We start from the raw sequence: 22,256 nt of genomic DNA, 5'->3' as shown, positions 1-22,256 counted from the left end.
TTGTGAGATGGTCTTTCATCATTCTTTGATGAATTAAAAAATATGTTTAAAAAAAAGACACCAAAAAAGAGCACCAGCAAGAGAATTCTGACAGGTAAACTCCAAAATATTACAAGAAATATCAAATAGAATGTAAACATAGACTCTGTTCTAATAAGAAATACAAACAAGCCCTACCTATGACTTGCAATGTTGGGCACTCAAGCTCTATATTCCTGAACACATGACAGTTTCACTGTGACTTGCTACAATGACAGAGTGTACTTCATTCTTTCATTGCAGTAAATGCACTCTGTACAATGTACATATAAAAAAGATACCCTGCAGTGTAAAGCACACATATACATTTGTTCTCCAGTACTGTAAGATTTATGTGACCAAACTAAAAAACACTGCCGTTTATTTCTACTTCTTTTTTTTAAAGCATGTGCTCTTCTTCAGTGTTCATTTTGTTTTGTTTTCCTTCCATGTCCAATTGCAGTCTCATGCCAAGTCTTTCAAATGGCGCTGCTGCTGTACTATTGTTCTAATTCACACACGTAAATGCAAACTTGTTTTACACAAAACTCCTTCCGGTCTCCAAGTCAATCACAAATCTTGCTGCCCATCACTCCTGCTGGATCTAATCTCTCTAATTCGCCCTCTATCTATATATTAAAAAAAAAACAACTGTCACATCAATAAGAGACTGTTAACTGACAACAAACAGCACTACAAATATTCAACTGTTTTGACTGCTATAATCTCCTACACATGGTTGCTATAACACTTAGAAGTCCATCGTTACAGACAGTAACAGGTAATTTTTCCATCATCTTTGCTGCTAATATCATGTATATTTTTTTCTGAACATTATCAAGAGATACAGTGTGAATTAAAAGATCCCCTATCTTACTAGGAATTCTAACAGAAAGCTGTACGTTATAAGGTTGACTCAAAGTGCTTCCTAATTATAGTATGCAACTGCTCCCTCATATAAAATACAATTGAGAAAACAGGGCGTATTAACAGTTTTTGTTTGATAAAAGGCGATGGTAGAAATTATATTCAAGGCACACAACTCTGAAAGATATTCAGCCAAGGCTTCAAGATATAACACTCCACAATTGCCAACTGATATCTGTTCACATATTTGACCTTAATATTTGTACAACTCTGGATATGACACTTTCCTTTATAGCTTTTTTCCCAATTATTCAGACCTACATACAAGATACAGAGTATGTCAATGTGCATACATCTGATTTTACAAGGAACAGTTATTCCAACATTCATTCATTCATTCCATTTCAAGGCATAATAACATTTACAAAATTCAAAATACAACTGTCATGCTATATGTCTGAAATGACGGAATAATAAGACAGAGAAGGCCTGGTAGAAACGATCCCTTACAAACAATTATCATGTTACCTGATTCCCAACACACCCCCCCCCCCAAAGGAAAAAAAAAATGTCAAGGCTTGGTTTGAGACTGGAAGCCATTACAAGGGAAAAGTTTCAAAGCGTTTGTGCTAGGATCATAATGGCTGCAATGCTAGACACAGAGCTTGTGTCTGCAGTCAAACCAAGGCTTTGCAAAAAAAAAATCCACATAGATTCAGGCCGAGAACAAGTGAATGTCTGCTGCAAATCCGGCATGGGAGATATAACACAGACAGCATGTTAATGCTTCCTGCAATAACCACAGTCAGTTGGAAACATGACCGAGCATGCACCCAACACTTCCGGACTTATGTGAAGAAAGGGAGCTAATGTTTTTATTCACTTTCTTTTTATTCTTTATAAGGAGAAATCTATGAAGGAATATATATTACAGAGATGATTCAACACGACATAGATTCCTGGATAATATTCAAGAAATGATCAAATCTAATTTCGAAAACAAAGATTATGGGCACAATTATGACAGAGGCACTGTAATAACATTCCTCATGAAATAAAAAAAAAAAGGTGCAAATAATACCCAAAGCAGTTATAGCCAAACGGAGTAATATTATTGCGGACAGAGATGTGTCATCTTGCATTTTTGCGGTACTCATCCGAAATAAAAAAAGAAAAGAAAGATGCACTAAGCACTTTAGAAAAGAGAACATTTAATGAGAAATAGATGAACGCAAGTTGATTCCTCATGTTACACATGACAATCAGTGCAAAAATATCCTCATCTATCGCCAAAGAGATATTGGCAAAATGTAACATTTGCCTGGTCATTTTTCTTCAACCACTGTGTCCTGATTTCTTTTTTTATTATGTGTCCAATATTTTCCATCCTAGCTCTCCTCAACCTCTTCACTTTTGTAATTCATTACTGTTGTCTACGTACATGTCACAAACCAATTTCACCCTATAAATGACACAAGTCAACATTGGCCTGTTCTCACACACATTTTTAATACCTGACAGTCATTTTAGGCAACCGTTATGCTGCATATCAACTAATTTCTGATGATAAAACTTCTTTGGATTCATTTAGACCTGTTACTCTCAAATAACGACATCAGTACGGATAAAGGACAAAATCCTCCTTGCTTTGAAGTATTTAAATATCCTATTGTTCAAAAAAAAATTTTTAAATACTGCTAAATAAGAGTTTTAAAAACAGTACAGGTTGCCAAAAAAAAAAAAGATGATAGATTAAACTGAATAATGTAAGTTGACATATCAAGCGAACGTTACAGTATTTGATAAGACAAATAAGTCATGACGCTTTGGGAGCTATTCAGGGAGCAAAAATAATGCAGCTGAAAGTGAAAAAAAGAAAAGTCTACATAAGTTTGATGTTTTCCCATCTACAGCTCTTCTTCTTTTTTTTTTCTTTTTTTTTTTGGGGGGGGGCACATTTTCCTATCTAATGAAGATAATCCATTTCCCTGTTGGGACAGCTGTTTGCTACAAATTTGTTACAAACGATCTAGCATCCATAAATACAATGAAGCTGCTCAACACCCTCAATAAACAGAACAGTCACAAAAATTGAAACAAACAAGCTCTTCATAAAATTCAGTCTTTATACTAACATCACATGGGACCTAGTGTCAGTTTTACAAACAATTTGGTAACTTGCAAAGGGAATTTTCATCAAATGGCAAAGGCATACACTTGGTAATCCATAAATGAGTGGACTATTATTAGTTTGCAGTCACGAGGTTAAGGTTTACTATTTGGTCTCTGGTTTGCTCATTCTGAAATTTCTTGCCCTGATCTTTCAAGTTTGTAGAGAATTTGTATACAGCTTTGACATCATAGAAGCCATTGAACCAGATTGAATGATAAACTGACTGCAAACGGTCAGTATCAGCTAGTTTTATATTTTTGGATTGTCATCTTGTTTCCGTTAAAGACAATGTCAGTAATCTGGTAAAACGATGTATCAAAACTAAATTGCTTATTCGGCATGGGGAACATTACTGATCAGCAGGATCGCTTATCTACAGTTTTGTTGTCAGCTGCGATGTGAAGTGGAAAACATGGATTTCATAGAAATAAAAAGATAACTGACCATATGTTATTCAAAACTAGTACCAGTATATGGACCAAGGATTCGGCATTTGGCAAAGGCAAATCTCAGATCTTAAATGACACATGAATACAAAGAGCCCCAAGTAAATTGCATTCACCTTCATACACTACAATAGCACTGTCTAAAATGTGACATAACAATTGTGATTGGTGCAGAAAGTCAGTGGTACCTAACAGGAACTTGTTGGCATCTGAAAAGGGCATAATTGTAAACATAGGTGTGTTAGTAAGTCGCGTATCACTCTAAGGGAATAATAATTGAACATTCCACTGTTTAAAAATATCTTTGATTGTCAAAGCAACTCATGACTAAAATATTTCCACATATTTAGAGGAATATACCACTCATTCTGTATATCCATCATCATTTCAAATGTTTTAATGCACTGGAGTTTGCTTGTTTGTCTTTTCTTTCATAGCAGCAACATCTAAAACAAACATGGTGCTGCTTCACGCAGAATTTGAAAAACCATCCAATCTAGGAGTAGAAAAACACATTAAAATGAATTGACAGGTAACCCTACATAGCTGTACATATACTGTATATTTACATGAGGTTTTTATTTTCATGAATTTCTCGAGTCAGGTGCTATTTGCGAAATTAAATGACTCTGATCCCAATATGAATGTGATGCACACGTATACATTTCTCCGTTCAGCACAGTACTCCACGATCACGATTTCAAACACTCGCGAAATCGTCGGGAAGTCCCGATTTGCTAAATATATGGCGTATACTATACAGTAACATTATGCTCTCTTCCCTTGGGGCAGTTAGTGGTGACATAGGACAGAGGGGATTCAGTGTGAAGTATTCACATTTTTGTAGATGGCGGTCAGTGTTTGAAAAGCTGGGAGAGATTATAGGTGATCCTGCAATTAATGAGTCAACAAATGGACGGGAGTGATGGATGTGCTGACTGATGAGACGGCATTTTCCTTCCTGAAAGTACTGATATTTTAGTGACTGTGACTGCTGGATATCTCACCACACGATACAGCATTGCAGCATGTGTAAGTGCATCTGACAAACCACTCCGAATGTAGACCCACCCATGCAAATCTGTGTGTGTGTGTTTTGCCGGATGTCTATGAAAATTTGGGCATTGAAAAAATTTTACAATGACAAGCCATTCTGTTGAGCATTTCTTTTTACATAATTGAGTATGATTACCTGGTATGCACTTCATAGAAGTTCTTAATGAGCAATAAAAGGTCTATTATTTTTGTTGAGTGTACTAAAAATGTCAAACAGACATCAAAATGTGTTTTAAATATTACTACTTCCATTGATAGCTGCATCCCAAAATGCAACAAGTAATGTGACTCAAGTCATGCTTGCTGCTAGATAAAAGATAAATTGTGAAAACACCAAAATATCTTTCTCCCTTGCTGCATCAAACCTGTATGTTGTATACTCTATCCAACTGTCCACAGGAAATGGGTATATCATGCAGCAAATTTGTTAGGAATTATTATATTTTGGATTCTAAAGGATACTCTTTGGACATGTGCTTCTGATAACAAAAGCATTTTTTTTTTAATGAACTTTAGTTAAAAGTAGGAGGCAATAACAGATAGACTTTAAACTACAATGGTATTGAGAAAGATTCTGATCTTTAAGGCAAATGGCACAATCATTACCTTGCACATTTTCCTTAAGTTAAGAAGATGAAGGATTGCCAAAGCCCTGTTGTATTAAACAACACAGGCTTTGCACAGAAAAGAGAAAATAGCTTCAGTAGCAAGACAAATTCAATGACCACATTGGTTCCTCTATGACTGAAACTTTGTGAACTTCATCACTTACAAATTCTTGTTTGTTGTCACTATGACACCCTAGTTTTTTGGTTTAGAAGAATGCTTTCAGGTCATTACTATCGACCAGGCATAGCAGTCTCTGCAGAAATGGATTCCATTTCAAGACAAGCAGCTATGACATGTAAAATGCAGTAGCCTTATCTTTCTCTTACCTCTTTTGACTGAATACTCTGTAAAAGGCAGAACTCTTCCTGATAAACTTTCTTCATTCCCATACTGCTTCCTAAAACTCAAAGACACTGGAATGATGATTGATTATGACATAACCAGAACTTCCAACCTTTCTGACTGATAAAACAAGATGATTTGGCTTCTGCATAACTCTCCAGTGCAAGACTAAATTGAGGGACATAAGGACTACATCTGTGGTGATATGTGCAATAGCAATGTGTTTTGTTTGTTGTTGTTTATTAGAATTATAATTTGTTCATCTGATGAAGCCAGATTTAACAAAATGGCTTGTAACCAAATTGCTATTACTGTTCTGCCCTTTAGTTGGTTAAGAAATTTGTCTCACAAAAATTTGTGCTTATATTATGAAATGATAACACAAGCCACTTCGGTATGAAATTCCTGATGTAAGATGGCTGGTGTAGGAACATTTGTAATCAAACGTTGTTACTATGGCCAATTAAAGTGTTGGGCTGCTTCTACAAGACTAGGAAGAGATTATTCACTGAATATTGATAGGAATCTAATCAGTACATATAAAAGGCAACAATATCAGCAAGAGACTAACTGACAAACTCAATCAAGGTTATTCTGACAATGTATAAAATGTCAAGATATACTCAGGGGGGGACTGTAAATATAAATCCAATAGCTCCCTCTATTGAAACGCCAGCACTACCCTGTGCTATGCTGAGAATGTACAGAGTGCTGTTTATGTGAAGGGGCCACCGGGGTATGAAGGGGGCTCCTGCGACTTTTCCCCCTCTCCCGTGGCAGCGGTCACTGTGGTGGTGGTGGTGACGGTGGTGGTGGTGGCTGCAGTGGCCCCGCCCCCATCCCGCAGGCTGGCCAGTCCACCCATGGCCATGAACTGGCGGAAGTTGAGGAAGGTGTGGACGCCGTACAAAACAAAGAGACCCCAGCCGCAGATCTGCAAGAACAGGGCAAAGCAATAAATATAAAAGATGATTGAAGGCAAGAAAAAGTCCAATACAGGCAAATAGAATGAGACAGTTGGGACCACAATATTTTTTTTTGTTTTGTTTTGTTTTGTTATAACAACATCTTGTTACAGTGGACAAAGTAGGTAAGGAAAATAATGACAGTTTTACTGGACCAATCCTTTCGTTCAAATAAAATTTCATTGTATTAGTGTTTGTCGTAATGAGGTTTGATGTACTCAATTAGGAACAGTGGTTTCACAAGGTATTATTCACAAGAAGCAGAAACAGTATTAATAAGGTAAGACAGGAAGCAGTATTGTTTCTACTAGTCCGACTACTGCTCATAGTAATGATCATAAACTCAAAGAGTTGACAATGTTGATGAAAAAAATCTTCAGAGTCCATGCCATCATGAACTCATCAAATTATGAGACGAGGTATAAGCAGCAGAATCCACACTGCACGGTAATCTATACCTCACAGAGAGAGAGATCTGTTTCATATAAAAACTGGTTTTACCCAACTACCGGTCTCATGTATCAGTTAAAAGTAGACATGCAACAAGGAAGTCAGAATTGTTTACATGCATGTCAGTGAACCATTTCATGTGGTGATGAGTGCCAAACCCAATCCCACTGTATTGTTCCAAAACATGATACAAATGCAGCATAGTATGCAAGTGACCACAAAGAATATGAAGCTATTGAATATACATCTCTCCTCAAGGCATGTTCTCTTTTCATCAGTTTTTTCCCTAATTCATTCAGTCCATAACCTCCCCACACCCCACCCTTTCAACAAAAGTGACAAAACTGTACTCTTCACTTTTTGAGCATTCAAGAATGACCCCAGTGCATTTCGGAATTTACAAGTGAATGTGCATTCTCTCCAAGCAAAACAGAAGCCATCCATGCACTTTATACATTACAAACATTATTGGTTTCTGCTTGGCTGTTTTCAACAGCTCTTGTTAAATATTAATCTATGTTTTGTAGAGTCTTTGGTTGTAGAGATCAGTGCAGATATTTGCCAACTGTAAGATGGCTTGGCTTCTGACTTATTAGCTTATACCACTTACCTTGCCACTAAACTGGACTAGCCTAAGGTCTATTATGTCAATGCATGAGAAGCAAGATGTTGGTATCTACTCAGATTTCTGCCATGTGCCACCCTCTTAGGAGCCTACAGAATGTCTCTCAAATACTCATCACATTATCGCATAATGGGAAAAAACCTGACAGGCTGATGAGCCCATAACATACTATAGTGCTTCCAGCAATATATCAATAAAAGCAATATAATGAAATAAATGATGCGGATTTACTCTTGCAACATGTATCTAGGTAATGGATTTCTATTCAGTTTATCCATAAGAATTTGACAATGGAATCACAATGATGAATGTTGAATTCTATACATGCATGCTCATGATTGTACACGAACAACTGAAAGTAAATGTCCTGCCTTTGATTTCTGTGGGAGGGATTTTTTTTTTTCAAATACTGGTACAGTAGCTCTTTAGCTTTGTAATATTCCCATCACACAAAGATATGTTTAAAACACAAAATGGTCTATTTCAAATGCATCAAACCCCACAGTCCACAAATGGAAACGTGGGAAGGGTCGTTTTGTCATCAGATTACATCTGAAAAAATGTAACAGCGACACTGTATTCATTAACATGTGTGGCTCTCAAATTTTGCAGACATCTTCACTGAAATTCCTTGGAGTTCATGTAGATAATAAATTGAATTGGTTGAATCATATCAATTTTGTTTGTAATAAATTATCAAAAAATATTGGTGTAATGTACACACTTAGTTTTCTTCCAAAGTCTGCTCTAAAATCAATTTATGCCATAATTTTACCTCATTTTTACTATGGAATAACTGTTTGGGGCAATGCTCACGAATGTTATATTCAAAGACTTTCACTGCTTCAAAAAGGCGCAATACGAATAATTTTCCATGCCTCTTTTCTTGCCCACACCCAACCACTGTTCTTATCCCTGAAGATATTGCGGTTGAATGATATGTACAAATATCAAGCTGGAATTTTTATGTATTTGTGTAAAAATCATTTATTACCAAAGACTCTCTTAGATTTGTTCACTTTTAATAATCAAATTCATAATTATAGCACGCGATCCACCAATGATTTTCACCTACCTCTATCTCGTACTTCTTTTTATCAAAGATCTATCATTTACATTGGTCCTTCCCAGTGGAATTCTCTCCCCTGTGCAATTCGTAATGCTAACTCTTTGAATACGTTTAAATCTGGTTACAAAAAAGCTCTTCCCCATAATTACAGCCAAATTTATTAAGGTCAGGAGTATATTTTTTACCCCTATGTTTCAAGACATCCTGTATTTTGTTATTGTCATTTTATGTTTTGCTTTGTCTTGTCTTGTCCTGTTCTAACGTTTTTACTTTCATTGGAACACATTATATATAATTGAAATTAAATGAATAATTTTAGGTCAGCTAAAAATAAGGGACATCTCCTTTCTGGCTGCTACCTACCATAGCATAACTGTTAACCTATGTATGTGTAATTGTCAATCTATTTATTTATTTTTGTTCCTTTTCACTGTCTTCCTGATATGTTTGTAATCATATCCGAATATTGATATATGGTATGTAATTTTTTTTTAATATGTTCCTTGCTTTGGTAAAATAAAGAAACTTGAAACTTGAAGTTTATAATTCATGCACATACACAAACACAGACCTCCCAACCTTTCTGACTGAAAAATAGGGATGATTTGGCTCAAACGTAGGAAAGAAAAAGCAATTCCCATAGGAGTGTGTAGTAAAATTATCCAGAGAAATAGGACACTCCTGTTGAAACAAGAGCTGGGAACTGGCAAAATTCAGATTCTTTCCTACAAATTCAGTATGGGTGGGAGGTCTGCAAACACACACAGACACACACAAACAAAAACATATAAAGCACTAACCACTCTCTCTGTCCATGTAAACCAACTATTGTGAGGTATAACAGGTACACTTACACATCCAAACACCAGCTTCCCATGCTCAGTGAGTCTTGACAGCTGGCCGGATCGCACACTGATCAGCACGGCGGCGATGAAGTGCAGTACACACCAGGCAGCATTGTTGATCAACTCCTGGATGAGGAAGCGGGGGAAGCAAGCATTGACAAACAAATATGGCAGAGTAATGTCAAAGTTGCTATCATCCCCGTATCAGTGGTCCTAGTTTTCTATCAAAAGAGCACTCACTAGTAAATGATACTACCGGGTCTAGGGCAGTAACTCCCTGGGCAATTACCCCAGACCCTTCCCTTGACCCTAACCCTAAGCCCAATCCTGAATCTAATCCTAACCCTAACCAAAACTAACCCTAAACTCGACCCATACCCTAATCTTTACTCTAACCTTTTAAACAACCAGTATTTAGCCGGGGTGGGGGGGGGGGGGGGGGAGGGGTAATTGCCCTGATACGGATGTTACCCTCAATATTGGTGGTAGGATATAATCAAATTATCTTTATCACTATTGTCATTAAAGATAATTATTACTGCAGGTGACTCCCACCACACAAAGTTCTTGGGACCGGCAATTTTCTTTTGCTACATCAAAATTTCAGTGTAACCAATCAGAATGTCTACTCTGTAGTGAGTGCCCTGTACTATTATTATCACTATTATCATCATCATAATTATCATCATTGCTTTTATTTCTCTTTGGATATGCTGTATCTTTAAAATGCAGTACTGGAAATCCAATCTATGGGCCTGCGTCATACAAAGATTTGCTATGTACACTAATGAATGGGTAACAAAATGTTATTATTGGTGCCATTATTATCATTATAATTATTATTACTATTATCATCATTATCGTTATCATTATTATCATCATTATTATCATTATCATCTTCATTATTATTGCTATTATAATTAATGTCATTAACTATCATCATATCATTTTCTAGTGAGTTAACGTCATTTGTTCCAGATTTTTGTATAATCCCTCCATAGTATAAGTTTATTTTCTTTATAGCTCGGCCCATATATCTTTTATATTCTATTCATATCTTATTTATATTCAAACAGTTTGAATCTTTTTATCCCAATATCATTATCAATTTCATGTTAGGACCCCATGGAAGAACAGCCATGTGTTCGTAGACTGAGCTGAATGGGTGGTCCTACCATACATATTCATTGTTTGTTTGTTTTTTTTCTTCTCTCTCTCTCTCTCTCTTGCTTTCTTCCCTTTTCCATAGTGTGATGTATTTCAATCCTTTTTAAAGTAAATATTCTTCTGTTGATTATGTGTTTGTATATTGTCAGTCATACTTTTACTGTACTCTTTTCTTAAGAATTTACGGTGAATAGATAAATAAATAAATAAATAAATAAATAAAATCAGCATCACTTTAGCAACATCTTCATTCATAAGCCTTCATGGGGTCATAAACTGGGCCTCATTTCAGCAAAACTATGATCTGCTCACCAAGATAGTTTTCAAAGCTTACAATAAAACAAGAAAACAAATAACAATATCAGAAGTGTGAAAATATGCACACAATATGCACCAGTGAGCAAAGTCAGCATGACAGGCAATCACTCAAATAATACACATAGGAACAGCACAAGACTTACAGTCAGGACCCAGTTGATGACGGTCACTCGTTGGGTCAGTGCGGTCACAAAGAGGACGTAGAGGATGACAGTGAAGACCCAGGCCGTCACTCCCACAAAAATGATCCAGCCTTTCCCGCTGAAGGACCAGTAGTAGCTGGCAATGACTACCCAGTAGAGGAAGCCAACCACCTGGCATTGATTAATTCACAATCAATAGTCAACAGCAATGAATTATAAAAATAAAAGTACATGTACCATCAGGTATACTGATGTTGCATTAACTCCTGAGATTGATCACAAAATAAAAATCTTAAAGTCCACTATCAGATGTAGAGGAAAAGAAAACCTTTACAATGATACCTCACTTGTTGGAAAACAGGAAATATTTTTGAAAAATATCCAATTTTTATGAAATTTCTATTCCTTTGTTTTAGTAGGTTCATATGCAAATGTCCAAAATAGACAAGAATGGAATTAACTCGTCTTGCAATTTAATGCTTCTATGCAGATGGGGGGGGGGGGGGGGGGTGTTACCCTGAAGAGACCCAGAGGTCTTGGGCTCACCAGAGCAGTGCACTTTGCTCCCGTGGAATTCCAAAATCCAGCTCCCATTTTTCCAGAAGAAGATGAAAATGTCATAATTATAGAGGAACACAAATTAAATGAGATGGCTCAAACTTTTCATTCAATTTATATGATTCTGACCAAGCATGTAATTTCTAAAGTACTTCAAATATTTTGTTAATGCTGCATAATCTGCTTAAACAGTCCAAATAATACCCAGTCCTCCTAATACACCAGGCATGTAATCATAATGCATTTTTTATGCATTTTTGTGCTCGAATATGACATTTACAGAACAAATGCATGAGCGATTCCATTTTTATTGCACGAAACATGTAGGTATTACACATGCTACTAGAGACTTGTGATACACAGCAAGATAAAGGGCAGTTCCACATGTAAAGATTTGTTTGCACTTTTTATCTGGAGCAGCCATTGATAAGCTTAGTATTTATGACCATTTCTCCAAGGAGGCAAAGTCAGGTTGCCATGGAGACTGTTCTTTGAGGACACAATATACACGAATACATGAATCCATTACGTACAGTTAGCATGACACAATCCTCTTCACACACCCAAGGATTAGAAGAAAAAAAGAAAGAAAGAAAAAAGAGCCATATAAAAGGCAAGCAGAACATCAAATAGCTGACATGAAAACGTTTATTTCCATTAAGTGGATATGATGTGACTTTCATATCTGTAATTTTGCTGGTACTGACATAATCTATCCACCTACACTTTGTATTCTGACAGTTACCAGATGAGAAAATAGTAAAAAAATAGCATGCTTGTACATGGTACACTGCAGATGTTTGTGGCCAAAAGGTCTGATGTCAGATGGGTTCAACTAGTTTGGCATTTTCTTTGGAAGAACTCTGCATGTAGGAAGTGGTCTTCATGAACCTACAGTACCACGTGTGCTGTCAATTATCTCCCCATTTAATATGTGAAAATGGCCTGATCAGACATGAGCAAATTAACTGCATACTAGGATGCAAACAGTAATATTTGTCATGAAGATAATCATCATTTAAAACCCCAGGTTGGCACATACATTCACAAACTAAACTGTCCTGGCAATAACTGGTCTAAAATGAGATGTTGTGCAGACCTAAAACATCAAGCTATTGAGCAACACTCACAGGCTATTACCTGTGCTTGCTATCTAAAAACAGCTCACGCTAAATCACACAGCGGCATTGCCAAACATTGCCTTTTTAGGTTTTCTCGATTTGAAATTATGAGTCACTTTGCCGATCTCAATAAAACAGAAAGTAAAACAGAAAGTTCTTAACTGGCAATTACACTAGGCTACTGTATGTCATAATGTACCTGAAAGTAGACATTTTGATTGCTAGTGGCACTTCAAAACTGCCTTTCTATGAAATCTAGGCTTTATATGAAATCTACAGTGTAGGCGTTGTAGTCATACCTTTATCACAACAAAATCATGAATGAAACTCAAGATAAATGCATAGAGAGTATCCACCTAAGGCAACAGTTATTCTTTACACAACTCTCAAAATACTGGGTTAATAAACTGTATCAAAAGTTGAGGAGCAAGTCTTTGTACAGGGTCAGAGGAAAAATACAAATGTAAATGCTTGCTAATGCAGAATAGCAAGAATGTCTTGGCAGGTACAAATGATGAATCTGTACTTCTTGCCTTTTAAAGGACAAGTCCACCTTCATATACATAAGGATTGAGAGAATGCAGCAATATTAGTAGAACGTATCAGTGAAAGTTTGAGGAAAATCGAACAATCCGTTCAAAAGTTACAAATATTTTAAGTATCTGCGCAGTCACTGCTGGAAGAGAAGACTACTACAGTGTATGATGTCACATGCGTACAACTATATAAGGAAAATAAAAGGAGAATTTGACAAAACTTTACTTTTTGAATAAAGTGCACATTTCTTCGACTTGCTACTGACGTATATTAAGGGTAATATTATTCCCCCTGCCTTCTGAACGAGAGAAGTCGAGTGCTCTTTTGTTATGCGAGAAAAATGGAAATATGTTGAATTTTCTTTATTCTTTCTTTACATCGTTGTACTCATGTGACATCACAAGCTATAGTAGTCTTTTCATCCAGCCATGACAGAGCAGAAACTTCAAAAATTCATAACTTTTTAACGGATTGTCCGATTTTGCTCAAACTCTCACTGATGTGTTCTACTAAATATTGCTGCATTCCCTCAACCCACACGTCTATGAAGGTGGACTTGTCCTTTAATTTCATCAACAAGAGTACTTTCTTCAGTCCAAAGGCACATTAACGACGACAGTGAAACTAATGGCTTAAAATTACGACAAGGTGAGAATCACACAGCAAATGTACAGTATTATGTACCGACAGCCCTCCACAACATTGCAGGAAAATAACACACTGGCAAGCAAATATCTTGTCACAATCTGCAGAGAAAATCTAAGAAAATTCAGAAGCCTTGACTGGATGTCATCTACAAAAGGACATGTGGGTTTTGTGAATGCAGTAATATCAGTAGGACACATCAGTGAAAGTTTGAGGAAAATCAGACAATCCGTTCAAAAGTTAAGAATTTTTAAAGTATCCTCACAATCACTGCTGGATGAGAAGACTACTACAGTGCATGATGTCACATGTGTACAACGATATAAAGACCGAAGAAAGAAAATTCAACAAATTTTCACTTTTCTTGCAGAACAAAAGAACAGTCCTTTTTTTTTTTTTAAGAATGGGGAATGATATTACCCTTAACATACACCAGTAGTATTCCTAGTAAGGCAAAAAAATGTGCACTTTATTTAAAAAGTACAGTTTTGTGACATTCTCCTTATTTTCCTATATTGTTGTACGCATGTGACATCATCCACTGTGGTAGTCTTCTCATCCAACAGTGACTGCACAGATACTTTAAAAAACTTAATAACTTTTGAACGGATTGTCCGATTTTCCCCAAACTTTCACTGATGTGTTTACTAATATTGATGCCTTCACTCAATCCACGTGTATATGAAGGTGAACTTGTCCTTATAAAGAGATGTACCTAAGAGGCCAGCACATGTTCTCTTGGACCGATACCAGCCATGTGACACATGAACCAAACTTTCAGGGTCTAGGCTGAAAATATCTGACACTACATGTACAATGTACACTCATACATTTGTAGGTATACCTTTTACAAATATAATCATGTGAAAAAGTCCTAAAAAGGCAAGAAGACATCTTGAACCAATTTTGAAGACATAGACATACAGTATGCTCTTCTTCCATCTCCACACCTGTTCTTTTTTTTCTTTTTTTTTTGAATACCTAAAAAGTGTAAATTTGTATTTGAACATGGTAAAAGAAGAAAGAAATAACAATACAAGAAAACAAATCTAATAAAGAGGGGAAATGGGGTATAAAATGGAGTTACACAGAAAAGCTGCGCATAATAATTTAAAAGCAGAATCCATCATTTCAACCAAATTATTAGACCTGTCAAACATATTGGCCAATATGATACCTGGTCCGTTCTATTGCCACTAAGTTAAATCCACCCTCCCCCCCCCCCCAACACACACACACACACACACACACACACTACTTACATAAATCTATTTCATATTATTATCATCATTTTGTTGTTTGTTTTTTGACCATGCACAAGAATTCAAATTCGTCTGGCCCATGACTAGCACTAAGTAAACTGGTAATGTACCATCACGTTAACATACTCGAGTAGTCTAAATTTCAGGGGAGTCTCACCATAATAAAGTGATTGTTGGGCTTGGTACATTTGGCCTTTTGTGTATGTGTCTGGTTTGCTCTCCTAAACCTGATGAAGCTTCTCAAGACACACAGATTCTAGTTGAAATCTGATATACCAGCAATCAATGCATATTGTAAGATTGTATAGCCTACAAGATGAAACTATCCATTAGTTTCTCCTTTTTTGAAGCACTATGAAACCAGAAGCATTAGCAGCACAAAACTTTGGCAAATTGGAGGTGATGGATCTTTCTTGAGCATTAAACTTCCGGGAATGAGTGACTGGCATTCAATGTACTGTATGCGCCATATATTTCGCGAGTCTAAATTTTCGCGAATCGAGAATTCCCAACAATTTTGTGAGTGGTTAAATTCACGATTGTAGAGTCCTGTACTGAACGGAGAAGTGTACACGCGTAGGTCACATTCACATAGGGATCAGAGTCAATAATTTCGTGTGTCTTTGATTTCGCGAATAGCACCTGTCTCACGAAATTCCCGAAAATAAAAACCTTGCGAAATATTCGGCGTATACTGTAATGCATCTTCCAGACATGAACTTTTGTGTGCATTTAACTTTTGCAAATCTTGGCTCCTCATGAAATTCAGGAAAATATCAGGCACACAAAAAATTCTTGATTCACAGTACACGTACGTATCCTCTTGGGCATAGCATAAAACGCTGACACTACTACTAAATGCGAAGTGCATTAAATATGCGTGAATGTTATGTTTGCGACCACCACTATTAAGTGCATTGTGGAATTACCAATAAAGAAAACTTCCTGAGAGTGTTTATGGGACATGTAAACACATTTAAGTGCAAAAACAAAAACCTGTCAGTTCACAAACAAGGAAAGGTTTCACTCATGAATTCTATAAATTTGTGTAGAGTAGTTCAGCAAAACGTGTTAGTACACCAGCCAATGTTACAATATTGTGGGATTTGGCTGACGTCCCAAATAGAAGGAATCACTTTGATGTTCTGTGTCTTCCACATTGTTCTGACTTTTCATCTTATCTCCACAACAGAACCACCACTATGCTAGATCATGCCAAAGAAACGTTGTGTGTGTGTGTGTGTGTGTGTGTGTGTGTGTGTGTGTGTGTGTGTGCGTGTGTGTGTGTGTGTGTGTATTTCCGTCACTCTACATCAGTCTATCCATTATCAATTTACTGCTATTGATATGTTTGCCTGTACATCCATCTCCCTACAATGTAATTCATGTACTTACACAGATGTGTAAATCTCAAAGAATGATGGTTTCATTTGCTTATGACAGCATGATAACCATCAGGTGATTATTCATTAAATGTATTATAACATCTGAACAAATTGAAAGAAAAGTTAATGAGAAAGCATCTTAAAAAGAGTAATATTTGTATTGGTTCGCTTTCATGTTATCTTATTTTTTTCTGTACAGGGCTGATCTCAGTGAATTTTACTATTTATGACTTTATGGATGACAATGTTCCTGTATGATATCTCCTACGATATCAACATGTTACCTCGTACCATCTTTTCCTTAGTTCAGCAGAGCATGAAATTCATTAAAAAAAAGTGTAGACAGTGAAATACTCTATGCTAATGGCATCTTGCCACGAAGAAGGCCAAACAGGGGTATGATTTGATTGCTTGAGAAGGTCACAGTGCCATCCAATCTGCTAAGTGAACAACAATGATCATGGGCATACAGGGTGAGACCATCATTACACGCATCCTGTTGGCTAGACTTGCGGCTGAGCACTTTCAAATGTGGGTGTATGGTACTTTAGGTAGTGTTTTATATTGCTGTTGGGGGGACAAAACCTCAAACTTCAAATACGTCAAAATGTTCAGAGAGTGAAAAAACATGGCATCCAAAGCACAATTGAAAACAATGGAATTGCCTTTCCCAGAGACTCCAACCCAAAGCACCCTCTGATCTGGAGATTCTCCGCCTGAAACCCCTAGCAAACGGGAGACTCCAACTTGATGTACGCAAAGCGCACATCACGAGCGCAAAGTCCTTTGCAGTCTAGGGTTCTACAATGCTCTCTCGCGCTATTTAAGGATTATTTATCAACATACAATGAAATTCTAAACAAGGCAATCGCCAAATTGTGTCTCGCCCATTCGCGCACAAGGAATTAATATTTTTTATCACTCCCAGAAGTTAATTGACCTGCTTATGACCTTTGACCTTGTGGTGACCTTCAACACCCTAAGGGACATTTACCATCCAAGTTTGGTCACAAACGGACAAAGGGATCAAAAGTAATGAGCCATAATCGAAACGCGCCATAAAAACTTAACATTGGGCCCTAAACATTTGTTGACCCCTTTCTGTGACCTTTGACCTTGTGATGACCTTTAACTCCCCAAGGGACATCTACTGTCCAAGTTTGGTCACAAACAGACATAGGAATCAAAAGTTATGAGCCACAATCAAAACGCGCCCTAAGAACATAACATTGGGTCCTAAAAGTTTGTTGACCCCTGTCTGTGACCTTTGACCTTGTGACGACCTTCACCTCCCCAAGGGACATCTTCCATCCAAGTTTGGTCACAAATGGACAAAGGGATCAAAAGTTAGGAGCTATAAACGAAATGCGTCCTAAAAACTTAAAGACCTAATAAAATGCTTGCAAAATGTTTTAATATGCAAAAGAAATGTAAAATATATGTCATGATTATCAATGTAAATATGTTGTCAGTGTTGTTCCGGTTTTTATCGCTTCTAGAAACTCCCCCAAATATCACATTTTTGGAGGACCCCGTTGCAGCTTTTGCGAAAAAGATAGTCACGTGACCAACACCCCTGAACCGATTGATGACGTATAAGCACGGAGTTGTGCTCAGTTAGCAGACGCCGCTCAGCACAAGCACTCAGATTACTAGCTTGGTACACGCGCGTACACGACAGCTAGCCCGGCCAGGCCCGGGCCCCGCGGGATGTGCGCTCCCGGTCGACCCACTGACTGTCGACATGTATGCATTACCACATACATTATCACTAAGTTAGCTTGCACAGATACCTGGTACCTCGAGCATAATGTCTTCCCCTATATGGGTAAACTTCGACATTGATGATGATGATGAAGACTGCAGCTCTGACGATAGCGGAGAAGAAGAGGAGGGACATGAAGTTGAAGGGGAAGATGGGGAGGGAGAGGCAGCCGATGAACCAGAACGTTATCTTGGGGCTGCATCTCCCCCGCTGCCAGTGCAAGAGCGTATGAACATGGCACCAAGCCCGAGAATATACCTCACGGAAACGATCGCCTGGAAATACAGAGTGGTATGTCTGGTATGCCCCCATATAGTTTAACGTTAAAAAGGATATACTGTTTTCTACATGATTGACATTGTAAGTTGTAACTGTTTGTCTAGTAAGTAGATTAGAAGAACAGGCCCAGCTCGCTCACAAAGTGAGCGGCTACTCCGGCCGCAGCAAGCAAGCGGGAGCGTCCCGGTCGTGGCCTGGCCCGTCGGCCGGCGCTTACAAGTTAAGTAGAAGTAGTCTAATAGTAGTCTAATAGTAGTCTAATAGTAGTCTAATAGTAGTCTAGTAGTAGATCTAGTAGCAGTCTACTAGTAGTTATAGTAGTCTACTAGTAGTAGTAGTCTACTAGTACTACTACTAGTAGTAGTACTATTACCACTACGACACTAGGTCTAGTAGACTAGTAAGTAGTAATAGCAGAATCTTTGGTAGTAGTATACAGAGGCTACACTCTAACGCCTAACGGTTAGGGGGATATGTTGTTACAGGGTGGGTCGTGGCTCCAAAAAAAAAAAGGCCTAACCTGTTTCCCATAGTCAGTTTCTGCAATATTTGTTATCAGTAATTTAGATGCGCTATTTTCTAAAAAAAACGATACCAAGAATGATCGTCAATTTTGGTCGAGTAGTTTTTGTTTTATGCTAAAAATCATACTGTGGAAGGAAGCCCAAACGCCGTGCTTATCTACCGATGAATGCCATGGTGGGACTGGATTCACGAGTAGGTCTAGGCCTATAAAGCAGGCGAGTCGCCGTAGTATTAGTACAGACACGCAGTGGTGGTGGGGCTATCTTGAAATAGGCCCACCGCAGTGCGCGTGCACCGTACCCGTTCATTTATAGCAAGCAATTGCCAAGGGTAGGTCCTCCTAGGGTTTAGGGTTATATAGGTAGGGTTGTATTTATGGTTAGATTGGCCGTTAAATTAGTCGAGGGCCATGAAGTCATTTTCGCCGCATTCACGAGTATTGACTGTGGAAGGCAGCCCCACCGCCGTGCTTACCTACCGAGATGAACGCCACACGGTGGGGCTGAAACAGGCGAGTCGCCGTAGTATTAGTACAGACACGCAGTGGTGGGGCCTATTTCACGAGTAATGGATATCCAAGCGTACCACAGTTGTAATCTGTATTATTGGCAGTATTAAATCTGATACAGTTCATTAAATATTCTTTTGTCTAAAGGCTTTGGTGAATAGCCAATGACAATAGTGCAGCGCAGCACCTGCTATCCGCTCGCTAGATCGCTCCCCCGCCAGCGCTAGCCAGTGCAGCCGCCGGCTGGCTGTCGCTGCAGTGCGCTAGAATAGCCTTGCCAGCTCGCTGGCTACGGCAGGCTAGACTGGTCGTGAACGACTCCGTTCTTAGACGTCATCACAATTTAGAAGTGATAGTGCGCCGCATGCGGCGAAAGTATAGCAAGTTTTTCAAAACCGAGGAAATTGCATCCATTATGTTAACAAATATAGAACAAAATTCAGAACAGTAAAAAACCCCGCACAACCATAGAATTACTTAGAATTTAACATTTAATATTATTACATCATTGAGAAAAAAATGCCCAAACCATTTTATTAGGTCTTTAACATTGGGCCCTAAAAGTTCGTTGACCCCTGTCTGTAACCTTTGACCTTGTGGTTATCTTCAACTTCCCAAGAGACATCTACCATCACCCAGGTTTGATTGCCATTGTAGCAACATGTGCTGAGTTACGTGTGATAAGAGTCTTGCAAGTAAACTTTAACGTATGACCTCAAATGACCTTTGACCTTATCATGTGACCTCTTACGGCACCATAACATGAAGGTACCCCCAGTGCATCCATCACCCAAGATTGATTGCCATTGTAGCAACATGTGTCGAGTTACGTGTGATAAGAGTCTTGCAAGTAAACTTTAACGTATGACCTCAAATGACCTTTGACCTTATCCTGTGACCTCCAACGGCACCATAACATGAAGGTACCCCCAGTGCATCTATGACCCAAGTTAGGTTGTAATCCAAGCAACTTATGTGAAGTTATTTGTCAAAAGAGAGTCTTGCAGGTAAACTTTAACATAGAAAAGAGAGTCTTGCACATACTCTTTAATATATGACCTCAAATGACCTTTGACATCATCACATGACCTCCGACAACACCATAACATGAAGATACCCCTAGTGCTTCTATCACCCAAGTGTGGCTGCCATTGCTGTAACAGTTGCCAAGTTATGCATCATAAGAGAGTCTTGCAGGTAAACTTTAACATTTGTGACGGACGACGGACGGACGACGGACGACGGACGACGGACGGACGGACGACGGACGGACGGACGACGGACGGACGGACGACGGACGGACGCCATTTGGATCCCTTAGTCTCGCCTTCACCTCCGGTGGGCGAGACAAAAAGTAAAAAATCGTTTCAAGCGACAGAACGGGAGATTCTGCAAAAATCGGCGGGAGAATTCCCGTCGAAAGTGGGAGAGTTGGAGTCTCTGCTTTCCTTCAGCATGTCATAATGGCTTTCATATTTTGGGGTAAGACAGGTAGGATTTGAAATAGGACATCACCTCATTGTGATTTTCACAAAAAATTTATGATACAAGGTCTTGTCATCCCGGCAATGATAAAGATGAAAATGGTAAAATTGCATTACAGGTATACAAAAAATTGCACAATTACTTATCCCAAAATGGAAGAAAAAAAAAAAAAACTATCGTGGGGGAGGGGCACTCACCTCCTGTACCCCCCCCCCCCCCCCCCCCCCCCTCTCGGTTGTGTGCAGTCTCCCAGGTACTCACTACTCGCTTCCAGCCAGTTGAAACACTTGGCATCTCTGGTACATGTCAAAGCCGGAGTGTATCATTTGAAATGAAAAGAAAAATGACACATTGTCACAGTAGATATATTTATGAATTATGTAAATATACACAATTAAACATTTCTCTGTTAACTGGACGGTCAAGCCGCTCTTGATACAGCTGGATACCTGTGGTCAGACTGTACAATTAAAGAGTGGTGGTAATGTGAGTATGTGGAAAAACAATGTACATAGTGTCGGTGGCAAGCTTTCACTCCTTTTCTCTATCACCTTGATCACAAAGATCTCTTGTGATTTTGCCCCCCCCCCCCCCATCCCCCCCCCCCCCACATGACTAGCATGAATAGCAACCTTGTACATTGTACTATATGAGTGAATAAATAGATAAATGAATAAATGAGGGAATGAAGTAGGAAATATGAAACCATTTCCTAGCACAACATTCACATATTCATGGGAATAGGCATTTGGGGAGCAAAACCAAGACATCTTGGAATTTATATGAGCAAAAATGAAACTGATAGCAAAGATGGACCACACCAAAAAAAGGCAACGAGCTGAGATTCAATAATACAGACATGAACAGTACCAATGAGTTATCAAACATGCACAAGTATGTCTACTTTAATATCTATTGCTTGTGGCAATATCTTTATCTCTTTTTATTCAAATCAAATCACATGTATGGAGATACTTGTATGGCCAGAAGAAATACCTTATTTCTACTCCTGTATACATGCACCAGGTGAATGTACAGTTAGACAAGTTCATCTTGTTCATAATAATATTCTTGAAAATAAAAGGATTTCTAT

The 22,256-nt window shown here is 38.2% G+C and overlaps 1 protein-coding gene across 1 annotated transcript in view; it reads right to left on the bottom strand.

Moving 5' to 3' along the window:
* Positions 1 to 3,349: 3,349 nt before the first annotated feature.
* Positions 3,350 to 22,256, bottom strand: part of LOC139742284 (MARVEL domain-containing protein 1-like) — a 41,363-nt gene continuing 22,456 nt past the window's right edge. The window contains exons 3-5 of the mRNA XM_071652862.1: positions 11,094 to 11,264; positions 9,475 to 9,591; positions 3,350 to 6,445 (exon numbers count right to left, since the gene is read on the bottom strand). Coding sequence (XP_071508963.1) covers positions 6,227 to 6,445; positions 9,475 to 9,591; positions 11,094 to 11,264 — 507 coding nt within the window. The 3' untranslated portion in view covers positions 3,350 to 6,226. The remainder of the gene's footprint in view (positions 6,446 to 9,474; positions 9,592 to 11,093; positions 11,265 to 22,256) is intronic.

The sequence above is a fragment of the Diadema antillarum genome, unplaced genomic scaffold, assembly GCF_040938485.1.
Source record: "Diadema antillarum isolate AM-2024a unplaced genomic scaffold, OU_Dant_1.0 seq00000994_RagTag, whole genome shotgun sequence".
Taxonomy (NCBI): Eukaryota; Metazoa; Echinodermata; class Echinoidea; order Diadematoida; family Diadematidae; genus Diadema; species Diadema antillarum.
This window is presented reverse-complemented; position numbering and strand designations above follow the sequence as displayed.